Genomic DNA, 16,974 nt, shown 5'->3' on the forward strand with positions numbered 1-16,974 from the left:
CTATCTGGATTTGGGTGAAGGAGAAATGGGGGAGGCTTGGGCAAGTTGCTGTGGGGGGTGCAGAGCTGTTGACCGGGGTAGGGGTAGCCAGGTGGAAAGCAAGGCCAGCCGTAGAAAAATGCTTATTGAAATTCTCGATAATCGTGGACTCATCAGTGGTGACAGTGTTTCCTAGCCTCAGTGCAGTGGGCAGCTGGGAGGAGGTGCTCTTATTCTCAATGGACTTTACAGTGTCCCAGAACTTTTTGGAGTTTGTGCTACAGGATGCACATTTCTGTTTGAAAAAGCTAGCCTTTGCTTTCCTAACTGCCTGTGTATATTGGTTCCTAACTTCCCGTAAAGGTTGCATATCGCAGGGGCTATTCGATGCTAATGCCGTACGCCACAGGATGTTTTTGTGCTGGTCAAGGGCAGTCAGGTCTGGAGTGAACCAAGGGCTATATCTGTTCCTGGTTCAAATGTTTTGAAAGGGGCATGCTTATGTAAGATGGTGAGGAAAGCACTTTAAAGAATAACCAGGCATCCTCTACTGACGGAATATGGTCAATATCTTTCCAGGATACCCGGGCCAGGTCGATTAGAAAGGCCTGCTCGCTGAAGTGTTTTAGAGAGCGTTTGACTGTGATGAGGGGTGGTCATTTGACCGCAGACCCATTACAGATGCAGGCAATGAGGCAGTGGTCACTGACATCCTGGTTGAAGACAGCAGAGGTGTATTTAGAGGGCAGGTTGGTCAGGATGATATCTATGAGGGTGCCTGAGTTATACCTGGTAGGTTCCAATAATTTGGGTGAGATTGAGGGCATCTAGCTTAGATTGTAGGATGGCCGGGGTGTTAAGCATATCCCAGTTTAGGTCAACTAACAGTACAAACTCTGAAGATAAATGGGGGACAATTAATTCACATATGATGTCCAGGGCACAGCTGGGGGCTGAGGTCTGTAACAAGCAGCAACAGTGAGAGACTTTTTTCTGGAAAGATGGATTTTTGAAAGTAGAAGCTCGAACTGTTTGGGCACAGACCTGGATATAATGTCAGAACTCTGCAGGGTGTCTGTGCAGTAGATTGCAACTCCACCCCCTTTGGCAGTTCTATCTCGGTGGAAAATGTTATAGTTGGGGATGGAAATTTCAGAATTCTTGGTGGCCTTCCTAAGCCAGGATTCAGACACGGCTAGGACATCAGGGTTGGCGGAGTGTGTTAAAGCAGTGATTTTTCTTTTTTAGGGAGGAGGCTTCTGATGTTAACATGCATGAAATCAAGGCAAATGTAAGGTGGACTTCAATTTGCATGATAATGCAGAATTCCTTAAAATATAAATAGAATATATGAAATAGTATGAGCAGTGTAATAAAATGTTATAATTTATTCAAGATTATAATGACCACTACCCAAATGGTAAAATATGATAACATCTTCCAGTTTAAATTCCTTCCTTTTTTATTTAAATAGGGCACTCCTACTGCATATAATTAACTTTTGAATCAACATCTTGTATTTGTGTATCCATTCTGTTGATTGATGTATGTGGAGTCTTACAGTACATTCAAGAATTAAAGGCATACAATCATCAATTCTATACCATTTAAATTAAAAACAACTACAGTATTACAATTGTATTTATTACCTTGATGTTAACCCTACAAATCCTAAAATTGAACTAGGCAAGTCAGTTAAGAACAAATTCTTATTTACAATTACGGCCTAGGAACAGTGGGTTAACTGCCTTACTCAGGGGAAGAACAGATTTTTACCTTGTCAGCTCGGGGATTCGATCTAGCAACCTTTCGGTTACTGGCCCAACACTAACCACTAGGCTACCTGCCACCAAATAACCCTTTTTTAAATATCACTTTTTCAAAATAAATGACAAGTTTCAAGGTAGAGTTCAGTAAATCAATAGGCTATCCGAAGTCAATATACATTAATTGGTTAAAAGTGTATATAGCAAGGATCAAAAGGCTGATAAAAGATTGAGAAGAATGAGTTCCTGAATTGTTGAGGTTCCCAGAAGTCACACTTTTCTTCACCAGCAAAATGCAGCAGTTGTACTGTTCAACAGCATGTGAACAGATTTGGGTTTCTAGGCAAGGTGGGAAGGTTTTAGGACCCACAGGTCCAGACAGAGACCCCAGGGGTTGTGGTCTGTCTGTCTGAGCTACTCTACACAGAGATGGAACCCTCTCTGAAGTTGGTCTTCCCTATGAGAACATTGAGTAGTGTGGCTCTCCCCTCTCGGGTCTCCTTCTGTGCCTCTTTTATGATGTCATCCAGCTTGTCCTCGTCCTCGCGACCAATGAGGGTGCCCTTGCCTCCGTAACCATCTGCAACTATGTGGTAATCTAGGGAAGGGGAGAACAGAGACAGCATGACATGACATCCAAAGACATGACATGGGCTAACAGAGACCTTGCATGTGTGAGTATAGGCACTAGAGATCCCCAGTATGGTGGCACAGTAGGCCAACATATAAAAGACCTGTGAAGGCCAGGCCACAGGCCACGTTGCTGCCCAGGATGGGAACCTGCTCCCTGGAGATCTGGCTCCAACAGGCATCGTTCCCCACCAGAGCAATTACTGGCGTCTGGGAGAGAGAGGGACAAAGCAGATAAACTGGTCTGAATGCATGATTAGTTAGTTGATAAGTTGGTCTGAATGGTGAATTGGTAATTACTGTACCTTGTGTCTGGTAAAAGTGTCAAATTCTGCAACACTGTATCCCAGGGATCCATCGCCATAGATAATCCACACCTCAATGAGAAACTTAAGTCAGCTAAACTCAGCCAAAAATGGTGTTTCACAACATGAACAAACCGAAAAACCTAAACCCCTATAAAACAGTGACGGATAAGGCCTGCTTGGTATTCTACTGTACCTCTGACTCAGGCCGACACAGCTTGGCTCCCAGAGCAAACCCTCCTCCAACACCAAGGGTTCCAAATGCTCCTGTTAGAATGACCAACATCAGTTAATCATCCATTAAGATATCAAGAATGTCCTGTTTTCAAATTAAATAAACAAGTCCTATTTGTTTTATTGTACATGTTAATACCCCTCTTACTCAAGTGACCACAATCCTATAACACATTTCCAAAAATATTGTCTACTTGTATTTAACACTTTCCACTGAGGATCTTGACCTGGATCCAGCCAGCGGAGTGGGCCCCTTGGTCTCATGATGTAGGCAGCACTGCCCACAAAGTCGCCCCCATCCGCCACTATGATGCTGTCGTCAGCCATCAACTCATCCACATGGTGTAGGACACTCAGGGGGTTCAGGTGGCGGTCCGTCTTCTCATCAGCCTTCCCCCTGCACAGAAAACACACAGAGCAAAACACACTTTCACAGGGAACTAACACAACCTGTACTGTCTGTGTTTGGTGCACTAGATGTACTGATTAATTTGCATGAAGGTTATTGGTTATGTATAAAAAGAAAAAACACAAAAAACAGTTGGCTTTCTGCCCAACTGGCTGAATAAATTGTGTACCGATTAGCCTTCTCTTTGGTGACGTCTCCTGCTTTGAGCCTCTGTGGCCAGTCCTCGGGACATTTGTGGCCCATGAGGCCTTTGGAGAGACGGAGTAGGAAGGAGCCTACATCTCCTAAAAGACAAACAGACATTTTAGTCTCCACAAGATCAAATAGCCAAACAGGAAGTGGCAGCATTTTGTGAAAGCAAATAAGATTGATTGGACAATTCAGACAACAGTACCAACCCTGAACGGCCACATTGGGCTTCCAGAACATGTCAGAGTTCTTCAGAAGTTGAGTCTTATCTCTGTTGACAGCAATGATCTTGCTGCGCCTGTTCAGCACTCTGCCGTAGCTTAATCGGAAGTCACATACAGTTCCTGCAACACATACCACCATTGTGAGACAGCCTCAAATACAACAGAAATTGATGAAGTGATTGTGGGGGCTGTCTTGTTAAACTTCAGTGCAGCTATTGACATTATCGATCATAGTCTGCTGCTGGAAAAACATGTGTTATGGCTTTACACCCCCTGCTATAATGTGGCTAAAGAGTTACTTCTAACAGAACACAGAGGGTGTTCTTTAATGGAAGCCTCTCAAATATAATTCAGTTAGAATCAGGAATAGGGTAGCTGTTTAGGCCCCTTGCTTTTTTACATTTTTACTAACGACATGCCACTGACTGAGTAAAGCCAGATTGTCTATGTATGCGGATGACTCAACACGTCAGCTACTAAAGCGACTGAAACACTCAACAAAGTGCTGCAGTTAGTTTCAGAGTGGGTGGCAAGGAATAAGTTAGCCCTAAATATTTCTAAAACTAAAATCATTGTATTTGGAACAAAACACTCACTAAAACCTAAACCTCAACAAAATGTTGTAATAAACAAATCTGGAAATTGAACAAGTTGAGATGACTAAACTGCTTGGAGTAACCCTGGATTGCAAACTGTCATGGTCAAAACATATTGATGCAGTAGTAGTGAAGATTGGGAGAAGTCTGTTTATAATAAAGCGATGCTCTGCCTTCTTAACAACACTATCAACAAGGCAGGTCCTACAGGCCCTAGTTTTGTCGCACCTTGACTACTGTTCAGTTGTGTGTTCAGGTGCCACAAAAAAGGACTTAGGAAAATTGCAATTGGCTCAGAACAGGGCAGCACTGCTGGCCCTTGGATGTACACAGAGAGCTAATATTAATAATATGCATGTCAATCTCTCCTGGCAGAAAGTGGAGGAGAGATCGACTTCATCACTACTTTTATTTATGAGAGGTATTGACATGTTGAATGCACCGAGCTGTCTGTCTAAACTACTGGCACACAGCTCGGACACCCATGCATACCCCACCAGAGGTCTCTTCACAGTCCCCAAGTCCAGAACAGACTATGGGAGGCACACAGTACTACATAGAGCCATGACTACATGGAACTCTATTCCACATCAAGTAACTGACACAAGTAGTAAAATTTGATTTAAAAAACAGATTAAAAAAAACAACACTTTATGGAACAGCGGGGACTGTGAAGCAACACATTTACATTTAAGTCATTTAGCAGACGCTCTTATCCAGAGCGACTTTCAAATTGGTGCATTCACCTTATGATATCCAGTGGAACAACCACTTTACAATAGTGCATCTAACTCTTTTAAGGGGGGGGGGGGGGTTAGAAGGATTACTTTATCCTATCCTAGGTATTCCTTAAAGAGGTGGGGTTTCAGGTGTCTCCGGAAGGTGGTGATTGACTCCGCTGACCTGGCGTCGTGAGGGAGTTTGTTCCACCATTGGGGTGCCAGGGCAGCGAACAGTTTTGACTGGGCTGAGCGGGAACTGTACTTCCTCAGAGGTAGGGAGGCGAGCAGGCCAGAGGTGGATGAACGCAGTGCCCTTGTTTGGGTGTAGGGCCTGATCAGAGCCTGAAGGTACGGAGGTGCCACAAACATTGGCACAGACACATGCATACACACGATAACATACGCACTATAAATACACATGGATTTAGTTCTGTAGATATGTGGTAGTGGTGGAGTAGGGGCCTGAGGGCACACAGTGTGTTGTGAAATCTGTTAATGTATTGTTTTTAAAATTGTATAAACTGCCTTAATTTTGCTGAACACCAGGAAGAGTAGCCTCTGCTTTGGCAGCAGCTACTGGGGATCCATAATAAATAAACAACTGTATAGAGACAAGATTTACAGATGGCAGTTTGTGTCTCACCTGCTAGCAGCACAAGGTCTGCGTCTTTTAGGGCATATTTCCTGTTCTGTCTGATGTGCAAGGGACTGTTCCTACCCAGCATGCCACGGGACATTCCCCCCAGGAAGCAAGGGATGCCCAGGGACTCCAGGGCTACCCTGTAACAGGACAACTATATGAATTGGCATTGAATGGACCAAAAGTCTGATGATGTGTAATATAAATGTGGTTGTTGAAATACCTGATGTCATCTGCAGGTGTTGGAGGTAGTGTTGCCTGGCTCCCCAGTAGGATAACAGGCTTCTTGGCTCTGCTCACCAGCTCTATACACTTTTGTACCTGATGTCAAATCACTAGAGGTTGAGCCACAAGGGTTACATAAAAACATGCCTTCATGTCTATTTGGAAATCTGTAACTGGCTAGTACGAACTGACTGGTTCTACCAAATGAAGCCTTTCTCACTGTTGTTAGAGAATGACTGAGGGTTAGAGTTAGTCTTGCCTGATCGTCTGTGGCCTGAGGGATGTGCACAGGGAGAGGTGAAACATCTCTGGTTTCCCAGGCCCCAGCAAACAAGTTCTTTAGGTGATTGTGGAGGTACCTTATGGAAGAACATATACAGGATCTGTTACAAATCACTAGGGATGTGTGAATGCATGGTCAAGCACAGTCCTGCTGATTACTTACCAAGTGACAACTTTCCCCATTATTCCCTTGGGAGAGTTTTTCACTCCGAACTCTTTGGACACCAGGTGGAAGGGGTAGAGTGTGTCAATGGGGAACTCTATGAACACAGGTCCTGGAGTTCCAGACTGGGCAATGGCCAGAGCCTTCCTCATCGTGGGGACGATCTCCCTCACACTCCTCACCGAGGCGCAGAACTTACACAGCGGCTTGAACAGGGACATCTGGTCAATGTCCTGCAGCGCTCCTCTACCCTGCACAACAGTTCACCAAGAGGTCAAACCTCCACAATGGATAGGGAGAATCAATATATATTGTGCTCACCCACAGTCACACAACTGTACAGTGCAAGATTATGGTCATTGTTGAGTCTAACTTGCTATTGCAGCGTAGCCTTAGTGTTAACGTTAGAACTAGGGTACCCCCATGCTGCTACACCAGTAAAAGGCCTCAGACTCTCACCTGAAGTAGTGTTCCAGCAGCTCCCCCCAAGAGAAGCAGTGGAGACTCGGCCATCTGAGCGTTCTTCACTGCTGTGACTGTGTTAGTCAGGCCCGGGCCAGCAGTCACTGCAGCTACACCTACAGTGCCTGTTGGAGGGAGAATCAATGACAGTGTCAATGCTACAGTATGAACACGAGTAGACTACAGTGTCCTAAGCAAGTTAAACCAGGTCCGAACGGTTCAGATGGACAACTGTAATGCAAGGTATTTAGGATATTATAGTAGGTCATGTACGGTACTAGTTTACCTGAGAGCCTAGCTACAGCATCAGCTGCAAAGACGGCAGTAGCCTCATGCCTGGTGTCCACGATGCGGATGCCCAGCTTCTCGCAGGCCACCAAGATGGGCGAGATGTGCCCCCCCACCAGGGTGAAGACAAACTTAACCCCATGGGCACGCAGAACCTCTGCCACACTCTCCCCACCATGGCGAGGGCTCTGAGTCTCAGTCTGGGGGAAGAATTAGAGGACTCAGGTAAAGGACTGAACAGGCAGATCTCAAATCAGGGTCAAGGACAGTGTATAATTTAATTTAAATAACTGCAAAGTTCTGTTGTAAACTAGAAAAGGCTTATTGGTTATCTATATATATCACTATCTTGTATTTAGCAATGAACTGTATATTGTCCTTGTAGACCTAATGCTCCTTATGTAGCCTATTGTATAACTTCTGAAGAACCTGCACTGTGTCGTCATGGCCTTTGTGTTAGATAGCCACAAGGCAGTTCAAAGTTCTCTCACATACAGTAGGGTTACCTTTCACCTACTAGATGAGTATCTGAGTCTTATGTAGGTTCACTTAGGCTAGGTGAAGAAGCAAGTGAGTAAAATAACACTGTAGTAAGGTATGAACAAGTTGTTTTGCTTCTGAGAATACCAGGCTGCATGTGAGTTTCACAGTTGAGACAGCAAGTGAGCAGGCTGACACCAAATTAGAATGAAACATTGTTTACACAGAAGTGACTTACCTTATGAAACAACTGATACAGTAAACCAAGTTTATACGCTACAAATACTAGTCCTCCGAAGGTAAAACCAACAGAGCACCCCAGCGCAGTGGCAATCTCCATTTCCATGCGAAATGTGTCAAAATACTGAAGCGAGTCCTAAAATAAAGCAGTATCCGTTTTGTGGATCGAATAGCTCTCCAGTTTAGGCTGCTGTTCATTCAATGCACAACCTAGTAGCAGTACAATTTATAAACAGGCATTTCAAATGCACAATTTACTAGGCTACTGTGCAAGAAACGCGTGGAAAACCAGACTCCACCCGTTCGTGCAATGAAACTAACCATCGAATTTCAAATTGAAATGACCGATGATCGCTATTGCTCAACGTTGTAACAAAGTTGCGCAAATGTCGCAAAATGACAATTCACGGGCAATAACGCAGTGGTCCGCAACTACCGGAATCGTGAATAAGAACAGCGCGGAAGACCCGAAGCGAGAGGGATAACTGGGCCCGGAATCTGACCTCTCCAGCAGGTGGCGTTTTATATTTTTTTTCGGAGTTTTTGTATGTAGGTCAATGAGTGTCGAATTTCGTTGTCAAAAAATTGCATGGCTTATTTGATCGAATATACATTCCGTAGTAATATGATTGTTAATAGTGTACTAATATAAGTAGGACACGTGACATCCCGGCAACTTTGAGAAAAAACACTTTATATCGGAGTTGTGCCAGGTCATAGCTAGTTACCACAGCCGCAAAGTCATAAAGCACGCCCATTTCTACAATGTATCTTCTAAAAATGTGATTTTAAACCTATCCCTAATCTTACATTAAACCCCCCCCAAAAAATCATGCATTTTTTACGATATAACCATTTTGACAACAATGTAGATTAAACAAGTAAGAAAAATGAAATAGTAACACAATAAAATAACAACAAGACTATATAGGAGTACCATACTGAGTCAATGTGCAGGGGCATGAGGTAGTTGAGGTAATTGAGATAATATGTGCATGTAAACTCAAAAAAGAAAGAAACGTCCTCTCACTGTCAACTGTGTTTATTTTCAGCAAACTTAACATGTGTACATTTTTGTATGAACAAGACAAGATTCAACTACTGAGACATAAACTGAACAAGTTCCACAGACATGTGACTAACATAAATTGAATAATGTGTCCCTGAACAAAGGAGGGTCAAAATCAAAAGTAACAGTCAGTATCTGGTGTGGCCACCAGCTGCATTAAGTACTGAAGTGCATCTCCTCCTCATGGACTGCACCAGATTTGCCAATTCTTGCTGTGAGATGTTACCCCACTCTTCCACCAAGGCACCTGCAAATTCCCAGACATTTCTAGGGGGAATGGCCCTAGCCACCACCCTCCAATCCAACAGGTCCCAGGCGTGCTCAATGGGATTGAGATCCGGGCTCTTCGCTGGCCATGGCAGAACACTGCCATTCCTGTCTTGCAGGAAATCACGCACAGAATGAGCAGTATGGCTGGTGGCATTGTCATGCTGGAGGGTCATGTCAGGATGAGGCTGCAGGAAGGGTACCACATGAGGGAGGAGGATGTCTTCCCTGTAACGCACATCGTTGAGATTGCCTGCAATGACAACAAGCTCAGTCCGGTGATGCTGTGACACACCACCCCAGACCATGACGGACCCTCCACCTCCAAATCGATCCCGCTCCAGGGTACAGGCCTCGGTGTAATGCTCATTCCATTCAACGATAAACGCGAATCCGACCATCACCGCTGGTGAGACAAAACCGCTACTCGTCAGTAGTGGGTTTGTGCCCATAGGCGACGTTGTTGCCGGTGATGTCTGGTGAGGACCTGCCTTACAACCGGCCTACAAGCCCTCAGTCCAGCCTCTCTCAGCCTATATCCCGGACAGCCTGAGCGTTCCTGGTGTAACTCAGGCAGTTGTTGTTACCATCCTGTACCTGTCCCGCAGGTGTGATGTTCAGATGTACTGATCCTGTGCAGGTGTTGTTACACGTGGTCTGCCACTGCGAGGACGATCAGCTGTCTGTCCTGTCTCCCTGTAGCGCTGTCTTAGCCGTCTCACAGTACGGACATTGCAATTTATTTCCCTGGCCTCATCTGCAGTCCTCATGCCTCCTTGCAGCATGCCTAAGGCACATTCACGCAGATGAGCAGGGACCCCAGGCATCCTTCTTTTGGTGTTTTCAGAGTCAGTAGAAAGGCCTCTTTTGTGTCCTATGTTTTTATAACTGTGACCTTAATTGCCTACCATCTGTAAGCTGTTAGTGTCTTAATGACCGTTCCACAGGTGCATGTTAATTAATTGTTTATGGTTCATTGAACAAGCATGGGAAACAGTGTTTAAACTCTTTACAATCTGTGAAGTTATTTGGATTTTTACGAATTATCTTTGAAAGACAGGGTCCTGAAAAAGGTCCGTTTCTTTTTTTTTTGCTGATTTTAGGTAGGGGTAACAGTGACTAGGCAATCAGGATAGATAATCAACAGAGGTCAATATAATATCATCTGTGATAAGAAATATTTAATTCAATGATATCCCCCCCCAAAAAAAACTACAGGAAGGGGCGTGCCAGATTGTTCTTCTCCTTCTGTAAACTACATTCTTATCTGTAATAATCTTATAATAAATAGCATGATTAATAACATGCATTAATAACTAGAGCTTTACCATTCAAGATGAGCATAAGATGCGCTACAAACTATATTGTGTTCATGTAAATATAATAAATACCTTTTTAGTCAACCTAACAGCTAAATGATGTGTAACAGTACCCAAGACACAAATATTTGTGAATTCAAGTGGTTTGTTTATTTATCTATATTTCAATTTAGATGGACAATAACACTGCCTATCCGGACAACTAGTGAGGCACTGAAACTGGAATGTTTCACACACCTGCATTTGACCTTGAGGACCTTTGAACTTTGTTGTCCTTTATCTCTTCCATCTCACCTTTCTTTGTTGTAATAGTCTGCCACTAAATGTCTTGTTTTTCAATGTATGTATCTTTCCTTATGACTGTGTTCTGGGCTACATATAAATACATATCTATTATCACATTCAGTGGTAGACCCATCCCATAACACAAAAACAACATTACATACATACAGTGTGTTACGGTAATCATAGCTTTGTATTTTACCATGTTATTACTATATTATAATAACTTGCTGTGTCATTGTTTTATTTAAAATATTGATAATTTCAAAGCAGAACACAAAATGGATGTTTGTATACATCAATTGTTTTTCCATGATCAGGATTTTCAACAAAAACAAATTTATAATCATCTTTATGTTTCTCGAACACGATGATCTAAAAGAATGAAAACAAAGAAAACACAGATCCATTAAACAAACTATTCTAGCCTGTATATGTATCAGTGTCTTGATTTGAGGATAAACTGTACAAATAAAGGCTGATAAACAATTTAGAAGAATACATGGCACTGTAAACATGAGAACAACTTCTGAAAACACCTCAGAAGACTAGAACGCTATATCTCTTGGAATTTATAGGAGATTTTTTCAGTTGTACCTGATTATTTCCACTTTTAAGCCAAGGTCCAGGGAGGTAAAGGGTTTGCTGGGGAACGACGGACCTGTGGCGTCCAAGATTCTGCCCGTTGATAAATACCACTCCTTTACTCCAACCCTGTGGCTGGAAACACTGTAATCAGTGACTTGACACTGAGAGTTAAGAGTTTCTCTAAGAACGTATTTTATCACTACTGTATGTGTGTCTGATGAGTGATGGGCCTACTACAATCAATCAATCAATCAATCAATTTTATTTTATATAGCCCTTCGTACATCAGCTAATATCTCGAAGTGCTGTACAGACACCCAGCCTAAAACCCCAAACAGCTAGTAATGCAGGTGTAGAAGCACGATATACAGTACACCAATAAACCAGAGATAGGTCTACTATACTATACGAATAAACCAGCAGGGATACAATATGGACAGGTGGTGCTCTCTCTCATAACCACAAAGCCTGTTGAGCTACTTTACACAGAGGCAGTCTGCTAAAATCAAATCACATTTTATTGGTCACATACACATGGTTAGCAGATGTTAATGTGAGTGTAGCGAAATGCTTGTGTCTCTGGGATGAAGGTGTCTCTGGGATGACCGTCCACATACAGCCTGCCCTGGAAGAAACCTGGGAAGGAAGGCTTTTGGGGGACAGAGTTCCACTGGCTTGTTGCACTCAATCTGAAACATGGGAGGAGATTCCCCATTTAAATAAGATGGGGCAGAGCTACAATATGAGTCATCTAAACTTTAAAGGTCCAATGCAGCCATTTTCATCTCAATATCAAATAATTTCTGGGTAACAATTAAGTACCTTACTGTGATTATTTTCAATAAAAAAAGTAACAAAAATGGTTTCTTAGCAAAGGGCTATTTCTCAAACAACAGTTTTGCTAGGACTGTCTGGGAGTGGTCTGAGTGAGGAGGGGAAAACTGAAAATTAGCTGTTATTGGCAGAGGTTTGGAACTCTCTTTCTTATTGGTCTATTAACTAATTTACCATATGGTGATATCACCATGTAAGGCCAAAACTCCATTCCACCAAAACAGGCTGAAATTTCAGGAGGTATTTTCAAACAGCTCTTACACTAAAAGGGTATTATGTTCATTTTCACAATTTCGCAGTATTATTCCGACCTCATAGTGTGGAAATATATATAAAACACTGGAATATCACGTTTATGAATGCACTGGGCCTTTAAGACAACCTGATATGCCAGTTAAACTTGCATTGACAACAGATGACAAACTGTAAGAGCCAGAATGGAAGTTATTGTTGTATAAACTAAATGATCAGGACAAACCTTTTTAGGAAGTTTGGCTTCATATCCAAACAGTAGATTGTAAAGCCCTTTAGAGGCACGTGGTTCAATACAATGTCTCCCACCAGACCAAGAACAGGGTGATATGTGACTAAAGATTAAGAGCTGAATGAGCGAGTATCAATACAATACAATTATTCCAAGACCTCATGGATACTGTCGCTATTTGTTGAGCATTCAGGTCTATCCACTTTAACGACTATAAACTGATGTCACAGTAATAAAGGATTACAAACAAAGGTCTACAGTGCCTTCAATGTATGCTTTCTGCCATGGAATTCAGATTGTTAAAGTGGTAGCAACTAAGAATATAATACCTTTTCACTGATCATCCAGGGCTTTACCATAATTCACTCTTCCACAGTTCTCCATAAGTAAACTAAATGTTCTCTCCCCCTTCAATGGAAAATACATAAAACATGTGGAAACCACTAATTGAAGCACTGCAGTCAACAATGCATAGGACACAGAGACAATAGAGGAAACATGGCTTTCAGTTGGACTGCAGAGAGTAATTGATCATGTCCAATCCTCCGCTGTGCTATAGGTTAAGCAGCATGGACTTGTTTTCCAATAACAGGCAGGTGCAAAGTTAGTGATTGTGAATCCTCTTTGTCAGAACAACATTTGTCTGAAAACTTTCTGTTGGAATAATCCTAGCACCTTAGTGACAAACGCATTTATCAGCATCACCAGGAGCTTTCACCTCTAACATGGTGTTGAATATGAACTAGCCAGTTTTGAAAGCAGCTCAGCAGCACCCCTATAGCCTGAATCTAAACACAAAGTATCACTATACCTTTCCCCATCAGGCAGTGTAATCTCCACGATTTTATAGTCCAAAACTCCAACAAAGTGTCTGTCTACAAACACCTAGAAGACAGGCCAACTTTATTGGTACAAATGATGTATTGTCATACAGTGTGCACCATTTACTGTAGTAAATTCATGCCATGTCGCTGTGTCTGTCTGTACTCACCAGGGCTCAGTCTCTAAAATTTGTCTTGGAGTTCAGAAGGCCTCTGCTGCTGATGGTGGTCTCATATTGAGTGTAGCCATAGAACTGACCATTGTTATTGTTCTCAATGTTGACAGGCCCCTCTGACTTCAAGGGCTTGATGATGAAACAATGTCAATGTGGTGCATTCAATTAAATACTGACCATTATGGAATCAACATCAACCCTTGAGTATTGCCAACTTGCCAAGCAGGCCAGGTCACAACAGACAGTATGCTACTTGACCCCTAACTCACCTTGTCAGTAAACTGCAGGCTCTCCCACAGTGACAGATGCTTCTGAATGATGACATACTCTCCCGGCCTGGAGAGAGGGAGCCTCAGGAAGCTTCTCATCTGAGACACACAGATACACTCCAAGCTAGACAATTTAACAAATTAAATATGGGGCCTGTTATTTTCCAAAATGCAAATAGTATTGTATGTGGATGTTTGAAAGAGAAAGCTTACTGTGAAACTGGCTGAATAAATTCCTCAAGAGCTGATACTTGGTGGTGTAATCTCCAGCCTCAGATAACAAAGCATCATAATAAAAAATAAAAAAAAGATTCAGATTCAGATGACAACATTTTTCTGGTCAAGGAAATGTACATTTGGGAAATGTCAGTTCAAGGGATACATAAAACTGGCTGAATAGCTTCCGACTTGAGGTTTGTAGGTGCCAAGGTTCACCACAGCTCCATTCATGAAGCCAAAGCTGGTTCCACCATGGAACATATAGAGGTTGATGGATACACCTGGCTCCAGTATCTGTGACACCACAGCCAACATGTCTACCAGAGGAGACAGACTGAATCAATACTAGACGGTCGCCACATACAGTCCTTTGCGTGATGGATGGATGGTCCACTGTGGGCTCAGTTGGTGGAGCATGGCACTTGCAATGCCAGGATTGTGGGTTCAATTCCCACGGGGCAACAGTACAAATTAAAATGTGTGCACTCACTACTATTTTATTTAACTAGGCAAGTAAGTTAATAACAAATTCTTATTTACAACGACAGCCCAGGAACAGTGAGTTAACTGCCTTGTTCAGGGGCAGAACAACATATTTTTACCTTGTCAGCTCAGGGATTTGATCTAGCAACCTTTCAGTTACTGGCCCAATGCTCTAACCACTAGGCTACCTGCCACCGCAGTCACTCTGGACGAGAGTGTCTGATAAATGACTAAAATGTAAATAATAGATTAACTTTAAGCGTTGATATAACTAGGGGTTATATGACATGATTTTCATCTCGTTTGTAATGTATTGATTTGGAGGGAAACATACCCTCTGCTGGAAACACATGGTGAGATTCACTCCAGACATCGAACCACCCAAACCAGTACTCCATTAGAAGCAGAGGTTTCTGGGGCTACAGTAAGGGCAAAGTCACACTTAGTCTTTGGACCACTATGTTTTCACAGATGCAAGACAAAATAGAAGAAAATACAGATTCATTGGCACTATACCTGCATGTACGCTAAATATTGTATGGTTCCGTTTGCCAGTCTTTGAAGGTTTACCGTCTTGGGAACTTAAGAGAGGAGGGGCTAAGAAAAAAAAACGTAGCCCCTCCCGGTTGTCTAATGTCAGCAGGAGTTCATTGATCCCTCTGGATAGAGGAATAGAGCTGGCCAAAGGAGATAAAGTTTCACTATACATTTAGAGGTCACTGCAAAAGTCTATACTGGGCATATAATATTATGCAGATAGTGAGAAACAGTACAGTATCACATTACCTCCTTCATAAAAGGCATGTATCGTTCATCCTTTGCATATAAGCCGTACTCATTCTCCACTTGAACTGCAATGATGGGGCCTCCCTCTTCAAACTACGAACCTCTCTGCGAACAGATATCAGGACTTGATAGCTTGGATAATAAGGTCACTTATTTACGTACTTGTAGAGGCTTAATTATTGGGATGAGTTTGTTAAAGAAAGGTTTCTCTGCTTCTATGAAGACAGAGTAGGTTGTTCTCAACTTCATGTTTTTGTCACGGAACAGCCAGCCGAAAGGAAAAAAACGTTATAAGGAGGTCTCATTGAACATTCAACATGTTGGCTTGGGTAAAATTGGACTAACCCCTGCTACAAAGTTAAAGGCTTAAAGTAATGGAAACAACCTGCGCAGCACTCCTAAGTCCCACTCAGCACAGATGTAGGGTCCTGGATGCAAAATCACCAAGAGCCCCAACTCTGCTGCTAGGCTGATGTATGGTGCATTTGGAAAGTATTCAGACCCCTTGACTTATTCTAAAATGGATTAAATTAAATGTTTTCCTCATCAATCTACACACAATACCCAATAATGACGAAGCAAAAACAGGTTTTTAGAAATGTTAGCAAACGTATTAAAAATAAAAACTGAAATACCTTATTTACAGAAGTATTCAGACCCTTTGCTATGAGTCTTTGAGCTCAGGTGCATCCTGTTTCTATTGATCATCCTTGAGATGTTTCTACAACTTGATTGGACATGATTTGGAAAGGCACACACCTATCTACACAGTGCATGGCGGCGCAAAAACCAAGTCATGAAGTCGAAGGAACTGTACATAGAACTCAGAGACAGGATTGTGTTGAGGCACAGATCTAGGGAAGGGTACCAAAACATTTCTGCAGCATTGAAGGTCCCCAAGAACACATTGGCCTCCATGAATTTTTAAATGTAAGAAGTTTAGAACCACCAAGACTCATCCTAGAGCTCATCCAAACTGAGCAATCGGGAGAGAAGGGCCTTGGTCAGGGAGGTGACTAAGAACCCGATGGTCACTCTGACAGAGCTCCAGAGTTCCTCTGCGGAGATGGGAGAACCTTCCAGAAGGACAACCATCTCTGCAGTTCTCCACCAATCAGGCCTTTATAATGGAGTGGCCAGACGGAAGCCACTCCTCAGTAAAAGGCACATGATAGCCAGGTTGGAGTTTTCCAAAAGGCACCTAAAGGACTCTCAAACCATGAGAAACAAGATGCTCTGGTCTGATGAAACCAAGATTTAACTCTTTGGCCTAAATGCCAAGCGTCACATCTGAAGGAAACCTGGCACCATCACTACAGTGAAGCATGGTGGTGGCAGCATCATGCTGTAGTGATGTTTTTCAGCGGCAGGGACTGGGAGACTAGTCAGGATTGAGGGAAAGATGAACAGACCAAAGTACAGAGATATCCTTGAAGAAAACCTGCTCCAGAGCGCTCAGGCGAAGGTTCACCTTCCAACAGGACAACAACCCTAAGCACACAGCCAAGACAACACAGGAGTGGCTTCGGGACAAGTCTCTGAA

At 42.8% G+C, this 16,974-nt stretch overlaps 1 protein-coding gene and 1 long non-coding RNA gene across 4 annotated transcripts; both read right to left on the reverse strand.

Annotated features, from left to right (window-relative positions):
• Window positions 1-1,352: 1,352 nt before the first annotated feature.
• On the reverse strand, window positions 1,353-8,329 carry LOC139548150 (2-hydroxyacyl-CoA lyase 2-like). 2 transcript variants are annotated; one of them, XM_071357590.1, is made up of 14 exons: window positions 7,833-8,329; window positions 7,113-7,314; window positions 6,824-6,951; window positions 6,365-6,615; window positions 6,179-6,278; window positions 5,918-6,015; window positions 5,698-5,834; window positions 3,722-3,856; window positions 3,493-3,607; window positions 3,142-3,311; window positions 2,877-2,947; window positions 2,681-2,752; window positions 2,480-2,585; window positions 1,353-2,343 (listed from the first exon to the last, which is right to left on the reverse strand). In XM_071357590.1, exons 1-14 carry the CDS (start codon window positions 7,938-7,940, stop codon window positions 2,165-2,167), a joined length of 1,872 nt encoding a protein of 623 aa, XP_071213691.1. In that variant the 5' UTR covers window positions 7,941-8,329; the 3' UTR covers window positions 1,353-2,164. The 2 variants fall into 2 exon arrangements, with proteins under 2 accessions (XP_071213691.1, XP_071213692.1); XM_071357591.1 differs by lacking the exons at window positions 2,480-2,585; window positions 2,681-2,752 and having other exon boundaries at window positions 2,184-2,343.
• Window positions 8,330-10,616: 2,287 nt separating this feature from the next.
• On the reverse strand, window positions 10,617-16,079 carry LOC139548153 (uncharacterized). Of its 2 annotated transcripts, XR_011669662.1 has the most exons (7): window positions 15,432-16,079; window positions 15,162-15,322; window positions 14,157-15,064; window positions 13,944-14,042; window positions 11,892-12,048; window positions 11,369-11,491; window positions 10,617-11,146 (listed from the first exon to the last, which is right to left on the reverse strand). It is a non-coding gene; the product is annotated as an uncharacterized lncRNA (long non-coding RNA). The 2 variants fall into 2 exon arrangements; XR_011669661.1 differs by having other exon boundaries at window positions 11,369-12,048.
• Between the last annotated feature and the right edge of the window lie 895 nt (window positions 16,080-16,974).

The sequence above is a fragment of the Salvelinus alpinus genome, chromosome 21, assembly GCF_045679555.1.
Source record: "Salvelinus alpinus chromosome 21, SLU_Salpinus.1, whole genome shotgun sequence".
Taxonomy (NCBI): domain Eukaryota; kingdom Metazoa; phylum Chordata; class Actinopteri; order Salmoniformes; family Salmonidae; genus Salvelinus; species Salvelinus alpinus.

What these genes read in the sequence shown, in the direction of transcription:
- LOC139548150 (XM_071357590.1), bottom strand. Translation starts at nt 7,940, where the DNA reads ATGGAAATGGAGATTGCCACTGCGCTGGGGTGCTCTGTTGGTTTTACC. An exon ending in TGTATCAGTTGTTTCATAAG is followed by an intron (nt 7,315 to 7,832) that starts GTAAGTCACTTC and finishes TTCTTCCCCCAG; the next exon opens with ACTGAGACTCAGAGCCCTCG. An exon ending in ATGGGGAAAGTTGTCACTTG is followed by an intron (nt 6,279 to 6,364) that starts GTAAGTAATCAG and finishes TTCTTCCATAAG; the next exon opens with GTACCTCCACAATCACCTAA.